Genomic DNA, 18064 nt, shown 5'->3' on the forward strand with positions numbered 1-18064 from the left:
ATATATAGTATTATAAATAAAGTGAGTATAGATATACTATCAGTATACACTTTAATGATATCATCTGGATCCTTGAACATGATGTGACACAATCCCCACCACTACTATTATAATATAGATATATATACTAGCTATTATATTATAATCAATGATGTGACACAATCCCCATGGTGGGGATTATACTTTTCTTTGCTAAGTTTTAAAATTTCGTATGTTTGGTTACATGAAGTCTGATATAATTTAAAAAATAAATGTTGTGTATGCAAATATATAACATTATATTGATCCCAGTTTTATACACATCTATTTCATAAATTTGATATTTAACCACGTGCATTGCACATGCACGTGGTTAAATAGCGATTATATGTCTTCTTTTAATTGGTAACCAAATGATTTTATGAACATAAAAGTGCTTTGGAAGAACATAAGGTAAGGGGTATTTTCATCATTAAGGGAACAAATTTCAAGGCCCTTAAGATTTGAGGGACTTACAAGCAACTTAAAAGATTTTAGGGACTCATATATAACTATTAAATATCTGAGGGACTAATAGTTAAATAACCCCTAGAGAAGACCTAGATTCCCAAACAGCGTGGTCGAGAGAAAGCCGTCTATAAATAGCAAAGATAGGAGTGCCGCCGACATCAAACCCCGTGTATGCTGTTCTAACCCTAAAATTTTTGTTTGCCTATTTAAAGCCCCCAAATCCAGTGCCCCAATTCCATTCATCGATCGATCAACGGTTTCCTTTTGGTCCTTGTAGCTGTTCTCTCCACCCGATCAACTAATTTATTGATTGTGAGTTTTCTTGTAGCTGTTCTTGGTGCTGGAGCTGAGGAAGGAGATGGCGAAGCTTTTTTTGATAAATTTGATATTGGTATTCTTATCTTTGCTTGGATTTTGTCATGGAGTATTCTCCCTGAAGAAATGTTGAATGCCTTAACTTGCAGGAATTTGATGCTAAAATTTGATGTTGGTATTCTTATCTTCGCTTGGATTTCGTGTTCGTGTTAGTTGATGTTGGTATTCTTATCTTCGCTTGGATTTCGTGTTCGTGTTAGTTCTAACTCAGTTCATGTTAGCTTTAAATAGTTAGTGTTCTAAATTTGATTTGCATATAAGTTCCCGTGAGTAATGTCATAGATTAAACAATCTTGATAGCTGTCCTTTTCTATTTTGATTTGCATATAAGTTGGCTCCATAACCCGTATAATAGGTATCCAAACCGGTGGTTCTGGGACTAAATTCATACCACAAAAGCTCTCATTCTCTACCCACTGATTTTTTTGTCTTTCCTGTTCCATGATCACATACTAATTTGGATTTAGCATTTTTATTTTATATGCTTTTCAAAATTAGTGCAGCATTATTCACAAAAACCGACGCCCAAATTCTGCTGTATCACGGCTGTTCCTCTCTTCGCTTCTTACAAATCCTTGTCGTGTTATTAACAACGTCGACACGATCACCGGAATCACCATATTCTTTAGATAATTAATTCACTAATCAATGCATAATGAGCATTTGGGAGTTTACAGCATCTGCAGAAAGCTTTCTTGTGCCATTTCGTAACTATCACAATCCTGTGATTTGTTGTTAGATACTTGTTTGGTTGGAGCCCACGGTACCCAAATGAGAGAGGCGCACAGAGAGTGGTTAAAATTAGAACTAATGGGGTTAAAATTGGAACTAACTTGTTATAACATAAAACTTAGTATAAAATATATCTAACTCGGTATAAAATAGAACTAATGTGGTATAAAATAGAACTAATTTAGTATAAAAATAAAACTAACTCTGTAGCGTGTTAGTTCTAATCTACACAGTGTTAGTTCTATTCTGTAGCGTGTTAGTTCTAATCTACACAGTGTTAGTTCTATTCTGTAGCGTGGTAGTTCTAATCTACACAGTGTTAGTTCTATTCTATAGCGTGTTAGTTCTAATCTATACAGTATTAGTTCTATTCTGTAGCGTGTTAGTTCTAATCTGCACATTGTTAGTTCTATTCTATACCATGTTAGTTCTAATTTATACCACATTAGTTCTATTTTATACCATGTTAGTTCTAATTTATACCAAGTTAGTTCTAATTTATACCACGTTAGTTCTATTTTATACCGCGTTAGTTCTAATTTATACCAAGTTAGTTCTATTTTATACCACATTAGTTCTAATTTTAACCATATTAGTTCTATTTTATAACAATTAGTTCTAATTTATAACAAATTAGTTCTAATTTTAATCACGTTAGTTCTAATTTATACCACGTTAGTTCTAATTTATACCAAGTTAGTTCTAATTTATATAATGTTAGTTCTATTTTATACCAAGTTAGCTCTAATTTATACAATGATAGTTACGAAATAGCACAAGAAAGCTTTCTGCATATGTTGCAAACTCCCAAATGCGCATTATGCATTGATTAGTGAATTAATTATCGAAATAATATGGTGATTTCAGTGATCGTGTCGACGTTGTTAACAACATGACAAGGATTTGCAAGGAGCGAAGAGAGGAACAACCGTGATACAGCAGAATTTGGGCGTCGGTTTTTGGAATAATGCTGCACTAATTCTGAAAAGCATATAAAATAAAAATGCTATTCCGTAACTATCACAATCCTGTGATTTGTTGTAATTATTTGTTGTTAGGTACTTGTTTGGTTGGAGCCCACGACACCCAAATGAGAGAGGCGCACGGAGAGTGGTTAAAATTAGAACTAATGGGGTTAAAATTAGAACTAACTTGTTATAACATAAAACTAACTTAGTATAAAATAGATCTAACTTGGTATAAAATAGAACTAACATGGTATAAAATAGAACTAACTTAGTATAAAAATAGAACTAACTCTGTAGCGTGTTAGTTCTAATCTACACAGTGTTAGTTCTATTCTGTAGCGTATTAGTTCTAATCTACACAGTGTTAGTTCTATTCTGTAGCGTGTTAGTTCTAATCTGCACAGTGTTAGTTCTATTCTGTAGCGTGTTAGTTCTAATCTACATAGTGTTAGTTCTATTCTGTAGCGTGTTAGTTCTATTCTGTAGCGTGTTAGTTCTAATCTATACAGTGTTAGTTCTATTATGTAGCATGTTAGTTCTAATCTGCACAGTGTTAGTTCTATTATATACCATGTTAGTTCTAATTTATACCACGTTAGTTCTATTTTATACCGCGTTAGTTCTAATTTATACCAAGTTAGTTCTAATTTATACCATGTTAGTTCTATTTTATACCGCATTAGTTCTAATTTACACCATGTTAGTTCTATTTTATACCACGTTAGTTCTAATTTATACCAAGTTAGTTCTAATTTATACCACGTTAGTTCTATTTTATACCGCGTTAGTTCTAATTTATACCAAGTTAGTTCTAATTTATACCACGTTAGTTCTATTTTATACCGCGTTAGTTCTAATTTATACCAAGTTGTTAGTTCTATTTTATACCGTGTTAGTTCTAATTTATACCAAGTTAGTTCTATTTTATACCACGTTAGTTCTAATTTTAACCATATTAGTTCTATTTTATAACAAGTTAGTTCTAATTTATAACAAATTGGTTCTAATTTTAACCACGTTAGTTCTAATTTATACCATGTTAGTTCTAATTTATACCAAGTTAGTTCTAATTTATACAATGTTAGTTCTATTTTATACCAAGTTAGTTCTAATTTATACAATGATAGTTACGAAATGGCACAAGAAAACTTTCTGCAGATGTTGCAAACTCCCAAATGCGCATTATGCATTGATTAGTGAATTAATTATCGAAAGAATATGGTGATTTCAGTGATCGTGTCGACGTTGTTAACAACACGACAAGGATTTGCAAGGAGCGAAGAGAGGAACAGCCGTGATACAGCAGGATTTGGGCGTCGGTTTTTGGAATAATGCTGCACTAATTCTGAAAAGCATATAAAATAAAAATGCTAAATCCAAATTAGTATGTGATCATGGAACATGAAAGACAAAAAAAATTAGTGGGTAGAGAATGAGAGCATTTGTGGTATGAATTTAGTCCCAGAACCATCGGTTTGGATACCTATTATACGGGTTATGGAGCCAACTTATATGCAAATCAAATTATTTAAGTGTTTTGCTTCCTTGAGGACATCGCACGCGGCATTTCACGGCTTGAGCACGACTCCAGCTTTCTAATTAGTTCTAACTCATGTTAGGTCTAACTGGGTTTATGTTAGTTCTAACTCAGTTCCTGTTAGTTCTAACTTAGTTCTTGTTAGTTCTAAATTAGAACACTAACTATTTAGAGCTAACATGAACTAAGTTAGAACTAACACGAACATGAAATCCAAACGAAGATAAGAATACCAACATCAAATTTTAGCATCAAATTCCTGCAAGTTAAGGCATTCAACATTTCTTCGGGGAGAATACTCCATGACAAAATCCAAGCAAAGATAAGAATACCAATATTAAATTTATCAAAAAAAGCTTCGCCACCTCCTTCCTCAGCTCCAACACCAAGATCAGCTCTTAAAATTTCAAACCCAACATGCATCTCTTCGCCATCTTGACTAACAGTCTCCTTAACAAGCAGTGGCTTCTCATTAAATTCCAAAAAAAGAGTGGCCTTGTGCCTGTAGCCCCTTCATTTTTCACTTTTCTTGGGCATCATGCACTCTTTTCTCTTGGTCATCCTCCTCCAGCCTACCATACTATAGGGTTCAAAAGTGGCAGGCGCAGCGGCGAACTCCGGCATAGTCGAGGGCGAGACGGGGAGCGGCGACGAGCTACCGCGACGAGGTCGGGCGGAGGAGAGGAGGGGAGGCGAACTCGGGGGAGGCTTGGGTGCCTGGGCGGAGGTGGCGACGGCGAGGAGGACGAGGGCCAGGGCGACTAGCTTAAAAAAGCCATTGTTTTTAAAGAGAGAGAAGAGAGAGAGAGAGAGAGAGAGAGAGAGAGAGAGAACTGGGTTTGAAAGATTGAGGAGAGGGGATAATGTTATTTTGGGGATTTTAGCTTAGCTGACATGTAATAATTGTTAAAAAGGGGCTGCAGCACAAAATGTCACACTTCAAGAGGCTGAAGCACATGAGGTAAACTAGGAGGGGCTGCAGCACATGAAGTTTCTGTTTTGAAAAATTATTTAAGGACATAAAATATGAGACCAATAAAGGGGACAAATGAGGTGTTCCCCTCCTATTGGATAATGAATTGGCCATCATTAATGATGGCCAACTCATTATCCAATAGGAGGGGGACACATCACTTGTCCCCTTTATTAGTCCCATATTTTGGGTCCCTGTAGCAAAGCTCTTCTGTTTTTGGGGCCTGGACATATTTTTCCCTTAAAATTATTATAAATAAAATAAATTATTTCTAACAAATGTTAATTTAAAAATAATATATTCATAATAATATAATAGCCACTCTCTCTCGCCTTCCTCTTCAATTCCCGTCAGCCCCAGGCCACCGTCCTCCGTTGCCTCCTCAATCCTCGAACACCCCTCACCTCCCTCCACCACAGAACCGTCTTCCCCGGCGAACAGCACCACAGATTCGTCGTCGTCGTCAGATCTCTCCCGCACTCGTCGCCGATTCGAGTTCGCTGCATCCGAACAGCTACCGCCCTCCCTCAGCCACTGAAGTCCGCCGCCGTCCTCCTTTTCCCTCAGTTCGAAGACAACGCAGGGAAAGGCAAAATTCGGATCTGTTTTGTCTTCGGATCTGGTTTGTTTTGATCGGACCCGATTCCGAACTCAGTTGGATCTGATTTTTCAGCCCGACGATGGTATCAGTTTCTCTCTATATTTTTCCGTTAATTTCATTTATTAGGTAATTGCATGAGTAATACAGATCTCTAAATTCTTATCGTATATTCGCCGCTTAGCTCATACTCGTGAGTTGAGAGTAACTGATGAACGTGTGATTGTTGCAATTTTGACATTGATTTTAGAACTTGTGCCCGATAACGAATATTGCGATTAAATTGATTGAGAATTGAAATTATTTATAACTATTGATGCGAATCTTGTTAAATCAATCTGTGTCACATTAATCGTTTTGAATTTAATTTCCTGCCGAAGATCATGAATTTTGGCGAAACGGTGCGTTATTCGATTTAGATTGCTGATCCTGATACCCCATGCCCTGTTTGGCATCAGGCATGAACAGTAAATGATGAAATTTGGCATTGGCCCACTAAAATACCCTTGGTCCCAAAGCAAATTTCAGATGCTAAAAATGAAAATAAATTGAAAAGTGGATGGCAAATGCGGAAGAAAAACAAAAAACCCATTCAGCTTTCATACAACGTAAATTATTGTTTCAAGTTTGAGAAAAAGAATTTTTTCCTTATTTCTGAGAATTTCTCTATGTGCAGGTGGTCCTTGCAGCTTCTATCATTAGCAAGACTGGCAAAGGTGGGTTTTCTGTCTGTCTCTTAATGGAAGTTACATGCTTTCTCTTATTTTCTTATACTTGTTAATGTGTTAGTTTATGAGTTATATAATGAAAAATTTCACTTCTGTACGTGGCAAAGACACACTGTACCATTGAAAAGGACATTTATGACTTTTAAAATTTAAGGAATTTAATCAATATGTGCTTATTCCAAGTAAAAAGTGGAATCCTATAAATATCTATTCGTTTCCTTTTTATATAGTAGGCCAGAAATTGAAACCACCATATTCTGTTGTTGCGATTTCCTATCCTCGTCAATATTGCAAATTTGTTGGCATGCACCGAATCTTCATTTTTTTGTTACATTTTCCTTCTATTTCTATGGTGTAGGCATCCTTTTGAGTACTTTTTTAGTCTGCGTTCTAACCCGATCTTCAACCTAGGACCTCCTGTAGCACCAATTTGGTTTTTCTCAGTTACCCATGTCTTTAGGAGGAATTCTTGTGAGTTTATAAAGCTAATAAAGTACACTTATTTTTCATCAAATGATCTTTTTGACACATTATTCTCTTTAATCTCCTACATCTACATTTCTTTCCCAACATTTTAAGTACAAAAAACATTCACTATATCATGCACAAATCTTTATTGTCTTGAAACTTTGTTCAATATTCTCTCATCTGTAACTGCTAAAAATTAAGATCAATTTGTTCTCTGAAAAAAATTGAGCTACCTAACTAAGTTTGTAACTCTTGCTGCTATGGAGATTTCTTTTCTACATTACACGCATTGCTTAATCATATTGCAAATCTGCTAGCATAACATAAGAATGGGATTGGGTGTCTATTGTGTCAGTTTAATCCTGGGGCCATCGTCAAATCTCATTTACCCAATTTTACCTGTTGATTATTAGAAAATGATTCAACTGAACTCGCATTTCATTTTGGCTGAACTGCAGCACTTGTTTCGAGACAGTTTGTTGATATGTCCAGAATAAGGATAGAAGGACTGCTTGCAGCATTTCCCAAGTTAGTGGGAACTGGAAAGCAACACACTTATGTAGAGACTGAGAACGTTCGCTATGTTTACCAACCAATTGAACTACTTTATCTGCTGCTTGTGACCAACAAACAAAGTAACATTCTTGAAGACCTGGATACACTGAGACTGCTATCCAAACTGGTATACTTCTTTTGCCTTACACTGAGTTTTAAATTTTAATTATAGCTCGAGCACTATTCCATGCATTCATGATATTGTAATTTCTCCTTGCATTTTGTTGTTGTATCACAATGATAATTTCTCAAAAGAAGTTTTTAGTAACTGCTAAACTCTTTTTAAATTTTATAAACATGTGTATATATGTGTAGTGTTCTATATACTTCTGCTAGTTGCTTGTTTGGAACTGCAAGAGAAGGAAAAATTTTCCTTTCATTTGTTTAGAAGTCAACCCAAAGACTAATGTTGATTATGACATAGGATGCCCAAATCAAAACAGTAGCAGCAGATGTTACAGTAAGATTTGCAAAATGATTTGCAGGCAGGTATTCTGCGAGTCATTTTACTGAAAACACTTTTCTGCAACTTAACTTCTTGTTGCAGAACTCTTTCAGCAGCAGGAACTAGGAAGAAAGCATTGCTTCAAACATTGCCTCCGTTGTTCTAGGATTGCTGCAGCTATACATGCTGCAAAACATGCACACCCTGCATGAAATTGTTTAGAAACTGTTGGTATTTTCATTTTTTCGGGTACTTGGTCAAGATGAGCACTTAAAAAAGTTTGTTATTGCCACATACATCATCTTATCTAGTGCGGACTAGTAAAAAGTATGCAAGCGAAGTGAGATAGTACCATATATAGAATTTCTCACTATGGTATTGAATGGAGTTTAATGTTCCTTTTTTTATCAAAAAATATAGTTGGATTTCTCCATGTTACATGTGAAGGTTAATATTGAATCATCCTTTAATCTTTTTAGGTACCTGAATATGCACCCAGTTTAGATGAAGAAGGTGTTTGCAAGATGGCTTTTGAGCTGATTTTTGCCTTTGATGAAGCTATTTCTCTTGGGCATAAAGAAAATGTGACAGTTGCTCAAGTTAAGCAGTACTGTGAAATGGAAAGTCACGAGGAAAGGTTGCATAAACTGCTCATGCAGAGCAAGATAAATGAAACTAAAGATGTCATGAAGCGGAAGGCTAGTGAGATTGACAAAAGCAAGGTATGTATTTCCATGAATATGTAATATTCCTATGTAATTTTCTAATCTTTTCAACTCACATTAGGTTGAAACTGTGGTTTGAGAATATTAATACTGATCATCTAGCCAGATCAATATATAAAAAAAATTAGTTGCTTACACAATTAATAATTGAGTGATTTTTTTCTGATTAATGATTCCGAATCAGTCGGTTTAGGACAAGGACATCCTCAATATTCTGGATAAAGGTTTATGATATCTGATCAACTATACTAATCGAATTCACATATACTCTATTTTCCGCTAGACTTTCAGGATGTAAAAAATGAACTTTGTTGTTCATGAGATTCGCTTGTTATTATTATTATTATTATTTTCTTCATGAGATTCACTTGTTATCATACATAATAGAATGACCATTCTATGCCACTGACGTCAAGTAAGAGCTATAAATTATTTTCTAAAATTTATTCTTGGTTGTTCACCTTCATGGAATGTTACCATGGAAATTGAATCATGAGATATCAGGCGTTTAACTTGAACCTTGTTTTCTTAGGTTAAATCTGTGGTCACTAAAGCTAATGTTGCCAAGAATCATGCCTTGCAGTTACATGCCAAGTCTTCCTCTTGGCCATAGGTCACCTGACCAGAACTCTTGTTCTCAAACTCACGTAGGCTTACTAATCAAAATGATGTACTATTAAATTATGTTTTTCACCTCATTCTCGGCCATATTGGTAACTAAATTCTCTACTAAGAAAAAACTAAATTGGTTTCCATGGTTTATCATCTATTTCTGCCTGGCCATCACAAGATGCTGTTTCATCTTCTTCCTCCACCAGCATCATTTCATGTTCCTTGTTGCATAACTCATCTTTTCATTTGCTATTTAGGTTGTTCAAGTGAATCGCTAACCCACTAATATTCATAGTTCTGCAAGCACAATATAGTCACATAAATAGATGAGCTAGAGAAAGAGATGTGGATAATTAGAGAGCATCGTCTTGATCAATTGAGACTGCCTAATCATTTATGCACAGACCTTTATGTTTGACATGCACATACTATGTGAAACCCCAACAATGAAGCATGTATCTCTGGTTAATCAATTTGAATTTTAACTAAAATTTTTTTCTTATGAATCTGTGCTAATTTTGTCTTCAACAATCGTGTCGTATCCACTGCTCTACATATGTTCTAATAGTTATCTATGTTGTGTATTTGTTGCATATTTCCCTTTTATTTCAATAGCGTTTAACATTCTCTTGAAAAATGCATTGCAGAATAATGTTATGTTTATGATTTTTTTTTCATAATGTCGCAGATTGAGAAGAACAGAGGTGATAAAGGAGGATTTATGGCTATGTCAGGTCCGAGAAGAATTGAAAGTAGTTTCAGTGACATGAGTATTTCTAGCAACAGCGGCGGTTTTGGAAGTGGTTCTGGCTTCGGATTAAGCTCAGATGTGGAATCATTTTCTAGCAAGTCTAAAGGTTTCAACTCTATGACTTCTGTTTATCTCCTAAAATCATCGTTAAATTTCTTGGAAACATTCTGTTGACTTGATCTTTGCATGTAGTGACATGCTTGATAATTTTGTTTCCTTTGTCTATGTAACAAGCTTACTTGTTGGTTGTATTTTAGATTAGGGAAAAATGCTTCTAGCCCCCAAAAGTCAAGTGAACGTGCTTCCCACCCCCAAGACTTGGTCAATGGGCGTTTTACCCCTAAAAATAAAGAATCTGTTCTCTGAGCCCCCAAAACACAAAACCCAAGACATTAAAACATGTGAAGACCATAATACCCTTCTCTCTCTCTTTCTTTTTTTATTAAAATATGATGAGGGTTATTTTATTATTTTTATTTTTCTCTCTCTCTTTATCATGATGTACCAAGAGGATAGTTAAAATGATTGATGGGGATTATTTTATTATTTTTATTTTTTATTATTTTCGTTGTTTATATTGGGAGGTTGTTAAAGTTACTAGTTAATTGTTAAGGTTACGAGTTAATTGTTAATGTTACGGGTCAATTGTTAAGGTTATGAATCATCTCTCTCTCTTTCTTTTTTTATTAAAATATGATGAGGGTTATTTTATTATTTTTGTTTTTCTCTCTCTCTTTATCATGATGTACCAAGAGGATAGTTGAAATGATTGATGAGGATTATTTTATTATTTTTGTTTTTTATTATTTTCGTTGTTTGTATTGGGATGTTGTTAAAGTTACGGGTTAATTGTTAAGGTTACGAGTTAATTGTTAATGTTACGAGTCAATTGTTAAGGTTATGAATCATCACTCTCTCTTTCTTTTTTTATTAAAATATGATGAGGGTTATTTTATTATTTTTGTTTTTCTCTCTTTATCATGATGTACCAAGAGGATAGTTGAAATGATTGATGAAGATTATTTTATTATTTTTATTTTTTATTATTTTGATTGTGTATTGGGAGGTTGTTAAAGTTACGGGTTAATTGTTAAGGTTACGAGTTAATTGTTAATGTTACGGATCAATTGTTAAGGTTATGAATCCTCTCTCTCTCTATCATGATGTTTCTTTGATGATATTGAAATGATTAAAGAGGATTATTATTTTATTATTTTTGTTTTTTATTCTTTTTGTATTTTTAGAATATTCGTTGTTAAGGAAAATGGTTGGTTGTAAAGGTTATGCATTGATTGTTAAGGTTACGGGTTGGTTGTTAAGGTTAAAGGTTTGTTGTTAAGGTTATGGGTTTGTTGTGTAGGTTACGGATTTGTTGTTAAGGTTACGGGTTTAATTGTTAAGGTTACGTGTTTAATTGTTAAGGTTACGGATTTAATTGTTAAGGTTACGTATTTAATTGTTAAGGTTGTTAAGGTTACAGTTTAATTGTTAAGATTACAGGTTTAATTGTTGGTTTAATTGTTAAGGTTAGGTTTTAATTGTTAAGGTTATGGATCCCTTCTCTCTCTCCCTCGTAACCTTAACAATTAAACCCGTAACCTTAACAATTAAACCGTAACATTAACAATTAAACCGGTAATCTTAACAATTAAACCAATAAGCTTAACAATTAAACCGTAACCTTAACAATTAAACCGTAACCTTAACAATTAAACTGTAACCTTAACAATTTAAACCCATAACCTTAACAATTAAACCGTAACCTTAACAATTAAACTGTAACCTTAACAATTAAACCCGTAACCTTAACAATTAAAACCGTAACCTTAATAATTAAACCCGTAACCTTAACAATTAAACCGTAACCTTAACAATTAATAAACCGTAACCGTAATAATTAAACCCGTAACCTTAACAATTAAATACGTAAACTTAACAATTAAATCCATAACCTTAACAATTAAACACGTAACCTTAACAATTAAACCCGTAACCTTAACAACAAATCCGTAACCTACACAACAAACCCATAACCTTAACAACAAACCCTTAACCTTAACAACCAACCCGTAACCTTAACAATCAATGCATAACCTTTACAACCAACCATTATCCTTAACAACGAATATTCTAAAAATACAAAAAGAATAAAAAACAAAAATAATAAAATAATAATCCTCTTTAATCATTTCAATATCATTAAAGAAACATCATGATAGAGAGAGAGAGAGGATTCATAACCTTAACAATTGACCCGTAACATTAACAATTAACTCGTAACCTTAACAATTAACCCGTAACTTTAACAACCTCCCAATACAAACAACCAAAATAATAAAAAATAAAAATAATAAAATAATCCTCATCAATCATTTCAACTATCCTCTTGGTACATCATGATAAAGAGAGAGAGAAAATAAAAATAATAAAATAATCCTCATTATATTTTAATAAAAAAAAAAGAGAGAGAGAGAAGGGTATTATGGTCTTCACATGTTTTAATGTCTTGGGTTTTGTGTTTTGGGGCTCAGAGAACAAATTCTTTATTTTTAGGGGTAAAATGCCCATTGACCAAGTCTTGGGGGTGGGAAGCACGTTCACTTGGCTTTTGGGGGCTGGAAGCATTTTTCCCTTTAGATTATAGTACTGGACAAATTTTTAAAACCAACCTATTTGAGTTTTTATTTGCAAAAAACGACCCATTTCTAGGATATTTGTAAAAACCGACCGTGAACTCCCGTGAAACCAGGTCGGTTTTTAAAAAAAAAATTCCGAAACTTCACGGGAGTTGAACTCCCGTGAAGTTTAGCAGTTTGTAATTAATCTCCTAAACTTCACGGGAGTTGAACTCCCGTGAAGTTTCTTAGTTCAAAAAAAAAAAATTGAATTGTGAAACTTCACGGGAGTTGAACTCCCGTGAAGTTTAACAGCTTAATTAAAAGCTGCTAAACTTCACGGGAGTTCAACTCCCGTGAAGTTTCGGAATTTTTTTTTTCAAAAACCGACCTGGTTTCAGAGCTGAGGCTGAAACCAGGTCGGTTTTTGCAAATTTGTTTGAATGGGGTCGTTTTTTGGCAATAAATTCCTAAATGGGTTGGTTTTGAAAATTTGTCCTTATAGTACTTCATTCACTTTAATGACTTCTTTCTGATGACTTGTATGTTCAACGTACATTCTCTTATATAAACTCATTATGTAATAATAGTATTAAATGTAACTTATGCAAAATAGTGCAATTCATAGGAAGAGAAAAACCATTTCAAGTGGCAGTAAAATTCTTTGCTAGAAGAAATAATATCTTAATTTGCAAGATTCAGCCTGAGTTGCTGCAAAATGAATTGTTCTTCAGAGCTACATTTACATGGTATTGGTTGCAGGACTGACAATATAAACTGTGTTTTTTTGATATTCATGGGTATGGACATCACTGTTACCACTTGCAAAATGTTATGAGTTTAGTGGGATCATCAGATAATAGTTGTGAAGTTAAACCAACAACATCGTGTTGCTTAATTGAACTCGTGGAGCAACTTCCTGGAGTAGGGAGATTTGTACGTCAGTGAACAAAGAAGTATGTCTGAATTCATGTTGGTGGGTGCCTGACTCTCTCTAAACCCTTTACCCTGAGCTTTGGGATCATTAAGGATTTTGTAAATGAGTCAGCTTATCCTCAACTTTTTTTTGGGTATAGTTTCAATTCTATTCGGGTTCTCTTGTAAAATGTAATTTAATTTATAACTAAGTATAAAAACCCCAATCAAGTCCTAGACATAAAAATTTGTTTCAGTGAATCAGATTCGATTTTGATTCTTTTTCAAAGTCTATATATCATATTATGTTTGCCATTTCTATAGACCTGAAAATCTTGATTCATCTTAAATGAATGATATATTGGAACATAGTGTGTGTGGGCACTTTGTGAACAAGTGCCAAAACTCAAAATTACTTGGTATGTTTCTGTACCAGTCTTGTGCATTATTCTTATATCATACTAGTTGAGATTCATGCAAAATTACTTGGTATGTTTCTGTACCAGTCTTGTGCATTATTCTTATATCATACTAGTTGAGATTCATATATCACTTAATAATTTCATACACAACCAGTCTTGTGCATTATTCTTATATCATACTAGTTGAGATTCATATATCACTTAATAATTTCATACACAATTATACTTAGGCTTCTATGCCATTTATATTTTAAGCACCATACCTTCTTACCCACAAAACTTGTTCTCATCTTTTAGCTATTAAAACCTCAAATTATAATGTGTTTTATTATTGCTCTCTTGTTTTTCCTAAGAAGCTATCTGAAAATCCAGGTCGTCCACCTTCAACTGCGACAGCTCCCTCTAAAGGTCTTGGTATGCAGCTTGGCAAGACACAAAAGTCAAGTCAATTAATGAATTCACTCAAAGCTGAAGGGGAAGTTATTCTTGAGGATGTGCCACCTGTTGCTTTGCAGTCCCCACCCACACACACAAAACACACACACACACACACACACACACACACATGTATCATATATCTTCCTGTGTGATTAATATGCTTTTTCATTGTCGTACTTTAGTGGCTTCTGAAGATCAAGCATACCTTCAACCTGGATAACTGGCATTAGTGTAAATTAAACAAATGCCTTTGACTGATTAATATTTCAAGAAAATACACATTTTTCCGAATTGCAGAATCTAACATCAGAATGTTTTTGTTCCTTGATGTTTTCACCTTCTGTTTATTTTATTGATTTAGATGCTTAGATGCATTTACATCACCAATATAACTACAAAGAAAATCATGATTTTAGGTCCATTCTTTTTCTCTTTGCTAATCAGTCGTATATCTGGGAAGGTTTTTGATAATTACTTTTTCCTGTTTGCAACCTAGGTGAGCTTGCTTTTTTAATTATCAAGGAGCACCATTGTAGAAAATATATTTATACATTCTTATTTGACAGGTTAACTGACATGTTGGTTCCCATGTTTTTAAGAAACACCTATTACAAAAAAGGCCTTCCTTTGTAACTGCATTTCTCTCATAAAATGTTACTTTGGCTGCATTTTGTTTTTTTAAGGTTTGACTTCATGGAGTGTTTATCCTTCCGTATCCTATTGTAATTTAATTTATTCTAAGTGTTAATATTCAATTTTCATATGAAGTAAGAAATAGGGTTTTCTTTGTAATCAATAAGCGATGATGGATAACCAGTAACAATCTCAGTAGCCACCTTGCATCATCTTGTCGTAGTTAGTCTTATTAGTGGTACATGATAATGTCGGTTCCTATGTATGTTTTGTTTACATGACATACTAAGAAAGTTTGTTGTCAGTTGAAAGGCTTGTAGATTTCTGCATATTTTCATCTAATTACTTACAAAGAAAGTTTGTTGTCAGCTGAAAAATTGTAGATTTTTGCAATTCAGATTTCATGTCTGTCTCCAAAAATTTGGGGTGGAGGCTTTCTTGTAGTAGAAGGATTTGTTCTTTTCGCTGCGTCTGTGAAGATTTTTCCTTTTTGTTTCGAAAATTTTATTTATATGTGGATTATTGAGTAATTTGTATATGATGTGCATTTTTCAGATCGAAAACCAAGAGATGCCTGGTCTCAGCTTCAAGACTCATCCTAACATTAACAAAGAGTTGTTCAACAACAATCATATAGTAGGCCTGAAGGATCCAAACAGGCCTTTCCCCACTGGTCAAAATGATGTTAATTTGATCAAGTGGAGAATCCAAGGCATGAATGAGGCCTCTTTGCCATTGACTGGTGGGTTTACATTTTGAAGTCATCTTTTCTTCAACAATGTTCATTTTAACATTTTTAGCACTGCTTACTGATTGATTGTATCTATGTGCAGTTAACTGCTGGCCCACTGTTTCTGGAAGTGAGACGTTTGTTAATATTGAATATGAAGCTTTTGAGACGTTTGACCTGCAAAATGTTTTGATAACTATACCTCTTCCTGCAAGTCGAGAACCACCTAGTGTAAGGCAGATAGATGGAGAATGGAGGTAAAGTTGATGTTTCCTTTTTGCAAATGTAAATAGATTCTGAATTCTGATTCTTTGTTTTCTTCTTCATAACCATTTTGCACTGGACATGCCTCCCACCGGTTGAGTGGAGTGTGTGTATGTGTTGTGTGATTGCTTTAGAATGAAAAAGCCAGAATTAATATTTTAACCACTTTAGAATTTTACGAATCCTTCACCATTTCTCTAACTGATGAGGAAAATGTATTTATCCTGTTTGGAGTTTAATATCTTAAGTCTTCAGTACATTATTTACTTTGGCCAAGATTGTAAGGTAGAACAATGGCCATTTAGATTCAGATATATTTAGATAATATCAGTTTTTCCACCAGTGGTTCTGCCCTTTGATATCTCAATTTCAGGTATGATGCAAGGAATTCGACATTGGAATGGTCAATCCTTCTCGTCGATAATACTAACCGGAGGTAATATAATCATGTCTAGGAATAAATCTGTAATGGGAGCTCTTTCAGAGATTTATTTTTTAAATGATTCATTCAACTTGTCATTGTTGACAGTGGATCCATGGAGTTTGTCGTGCCTCCTGCTGATCCATCTTCATTCTTCCCCATCGCAATCAAGTTTACCGCGGCCAACACTTTCAGTGACGTAAAGGTTGCACACTTGACTATCTGCTTTTATTGCATTTGTCATATAGCATTCACTGTATTTCCTTGGTAATGTAATTCTTGTGAAGTAGCAGTTGTTCTTAACATCTTTATATCCTTTAGTAGGAGTTATTAGGACCTCTCCCGTCTTTTTTTTTTACAGTAAAACGTATCCTGTTCCATCTCTCCAATCACCTTTTTTGAGAGCCACAAAGTTAATTTTTCCTTCTAATATTTTTATGTTGTGTTTTGTGATTGGACCACTATTGACTGTTCCAAGTAAGCACATTAGATCTAATATGAAGCTCCCATCCATTTGGGTTTATTCTATTAGATATAATTATTAGGGTTCATTCCATTAAATTTGGTAAACTTTATTATTTATTCCCCTGTAAAGATTTGTTTGTTAGTTCCTACTTCTTTGAACTTCCCCCTTCATGCAATTATATAAAGCATCACATGCAATTTGCAAGCTTCTCCATATGATCAATAATCCTTGAAAGATATCTTTGCTGCAGTTTGTAACTCATTGTTCTTGTTTTAGCTTGCTTTAACCATCAATATATACACCATTGTCTTCCTTTGACTGTGGATTTTCTCAATGTTTGTTTTTTGGTTTGAAAACTGCGGATTAAAGAGGTGGAGATGGCGATTTGGAAGATGTCCGTGTATTTTAACACGAGCTTTGTAATTTTTTGCAGGTTGGAAATGTCATACCGATTAGAGGTGGTCCTCCTCCAAAGTATGCTCAAAGGATACAGCTGATAGCAGACAATTACGAGGTGGTTTGAGTTTAGAAGGGGAAAATGGTTAAGGATACAGCTGATAGCAGACAATTACGAGGTGGTTTGAGTTTAGAAGGGGAAAATGGTTGCCCATTTTACATTGGATGTGGATTTGATTTAAGCTACGAGGGGTTTCCTTTTTTGTTCAGGAGTTTTAACTGTGTGGATCATTATGTTTCTTGCTGTTTCTTTTAGTTTTGGAAGAGTGGAAGATATACATGGAAGTTTTTATGTGCTTAACGGAGTCTAATTCCAGGCATACCTAGTGTATTATCACCAAATTGTAAATAGACTCACTACAGTCTACTGGCCCTTTTGTTGTGAATAGACCTTCTCTAATTCCACTTGTTTGCGAATAGTCCTCCTAATTGAATTTCCCCCCTTAAAATCGTTAAAAATGTTTGATCTTATAGTTCTATTGGTAAAAATGGGCGCCCAATTATTATTTTTTTTCTTTTAAAGGAGTCAAAAAAATTCATTAAGAGGTGCTTTCACACCTGGACCAATATTATAGGATATCCACAACAAGTAGAACTATAGAGGGGTAACAAACAGAATTATGTAGGGTGTCTTTACAATTAGGTGATAATAAAGGGGGCTGTTGGCAATTAACCCTTGAGTGAAAACTAATCTTTTATTAAAGAAGAGAGCATGGGTATGGATTTAGTTCCCCTTATAATTTTATAT

At 34.3% G+C, this 18064-nt stretch overlaps 1 protein-coding gene across 1 annotated transcript; it reads left to right on the forward strand.

Annotated features, from left to right (window-relative positions):
• Nucleotides 916–17405, forward strand: LOC109842600 (coatomer subunit delta-2-like). The gene is made up of 11 exons (XM_020411456.1): nucleotides 916–975; nucleotides 6349–6388; nucleotides 7327–7550; nucleotides 8348–8590; nucleotides 9894–10062; nucleotides 14281–14422; nucleotides 15459–15721; nucleotides 15813–15966; nucleotides 16347–16409; nucleotides 16503–16599; nucleotides 17294–17405. The coding sequence occupies exons 1-11, from the start codon at nucleotides 931–933 to the stop codon at nucleotides 17381–17383; spliced, it is 1530 nt and encodes a 509-aa protein (XP_020267045.1). The 5' UTR covers nucleotides 916–930; the 3' UTR covers nucleotides 17384–17405.

The sequence above is a fragment of the Asparagus officinalis genome, chromosome 5 (assembly GCF_001876935.1).
Source record: "Asparagus officinalis chromosome 5, Aspof.V1, whole genome shotgun sequence".
NCBI lineage: Eukaryota > Viridiplantae > Streptophyta > Magnoliopsida > Asparagales > Asparagaceae > Asparagus > Asparagus officinalis.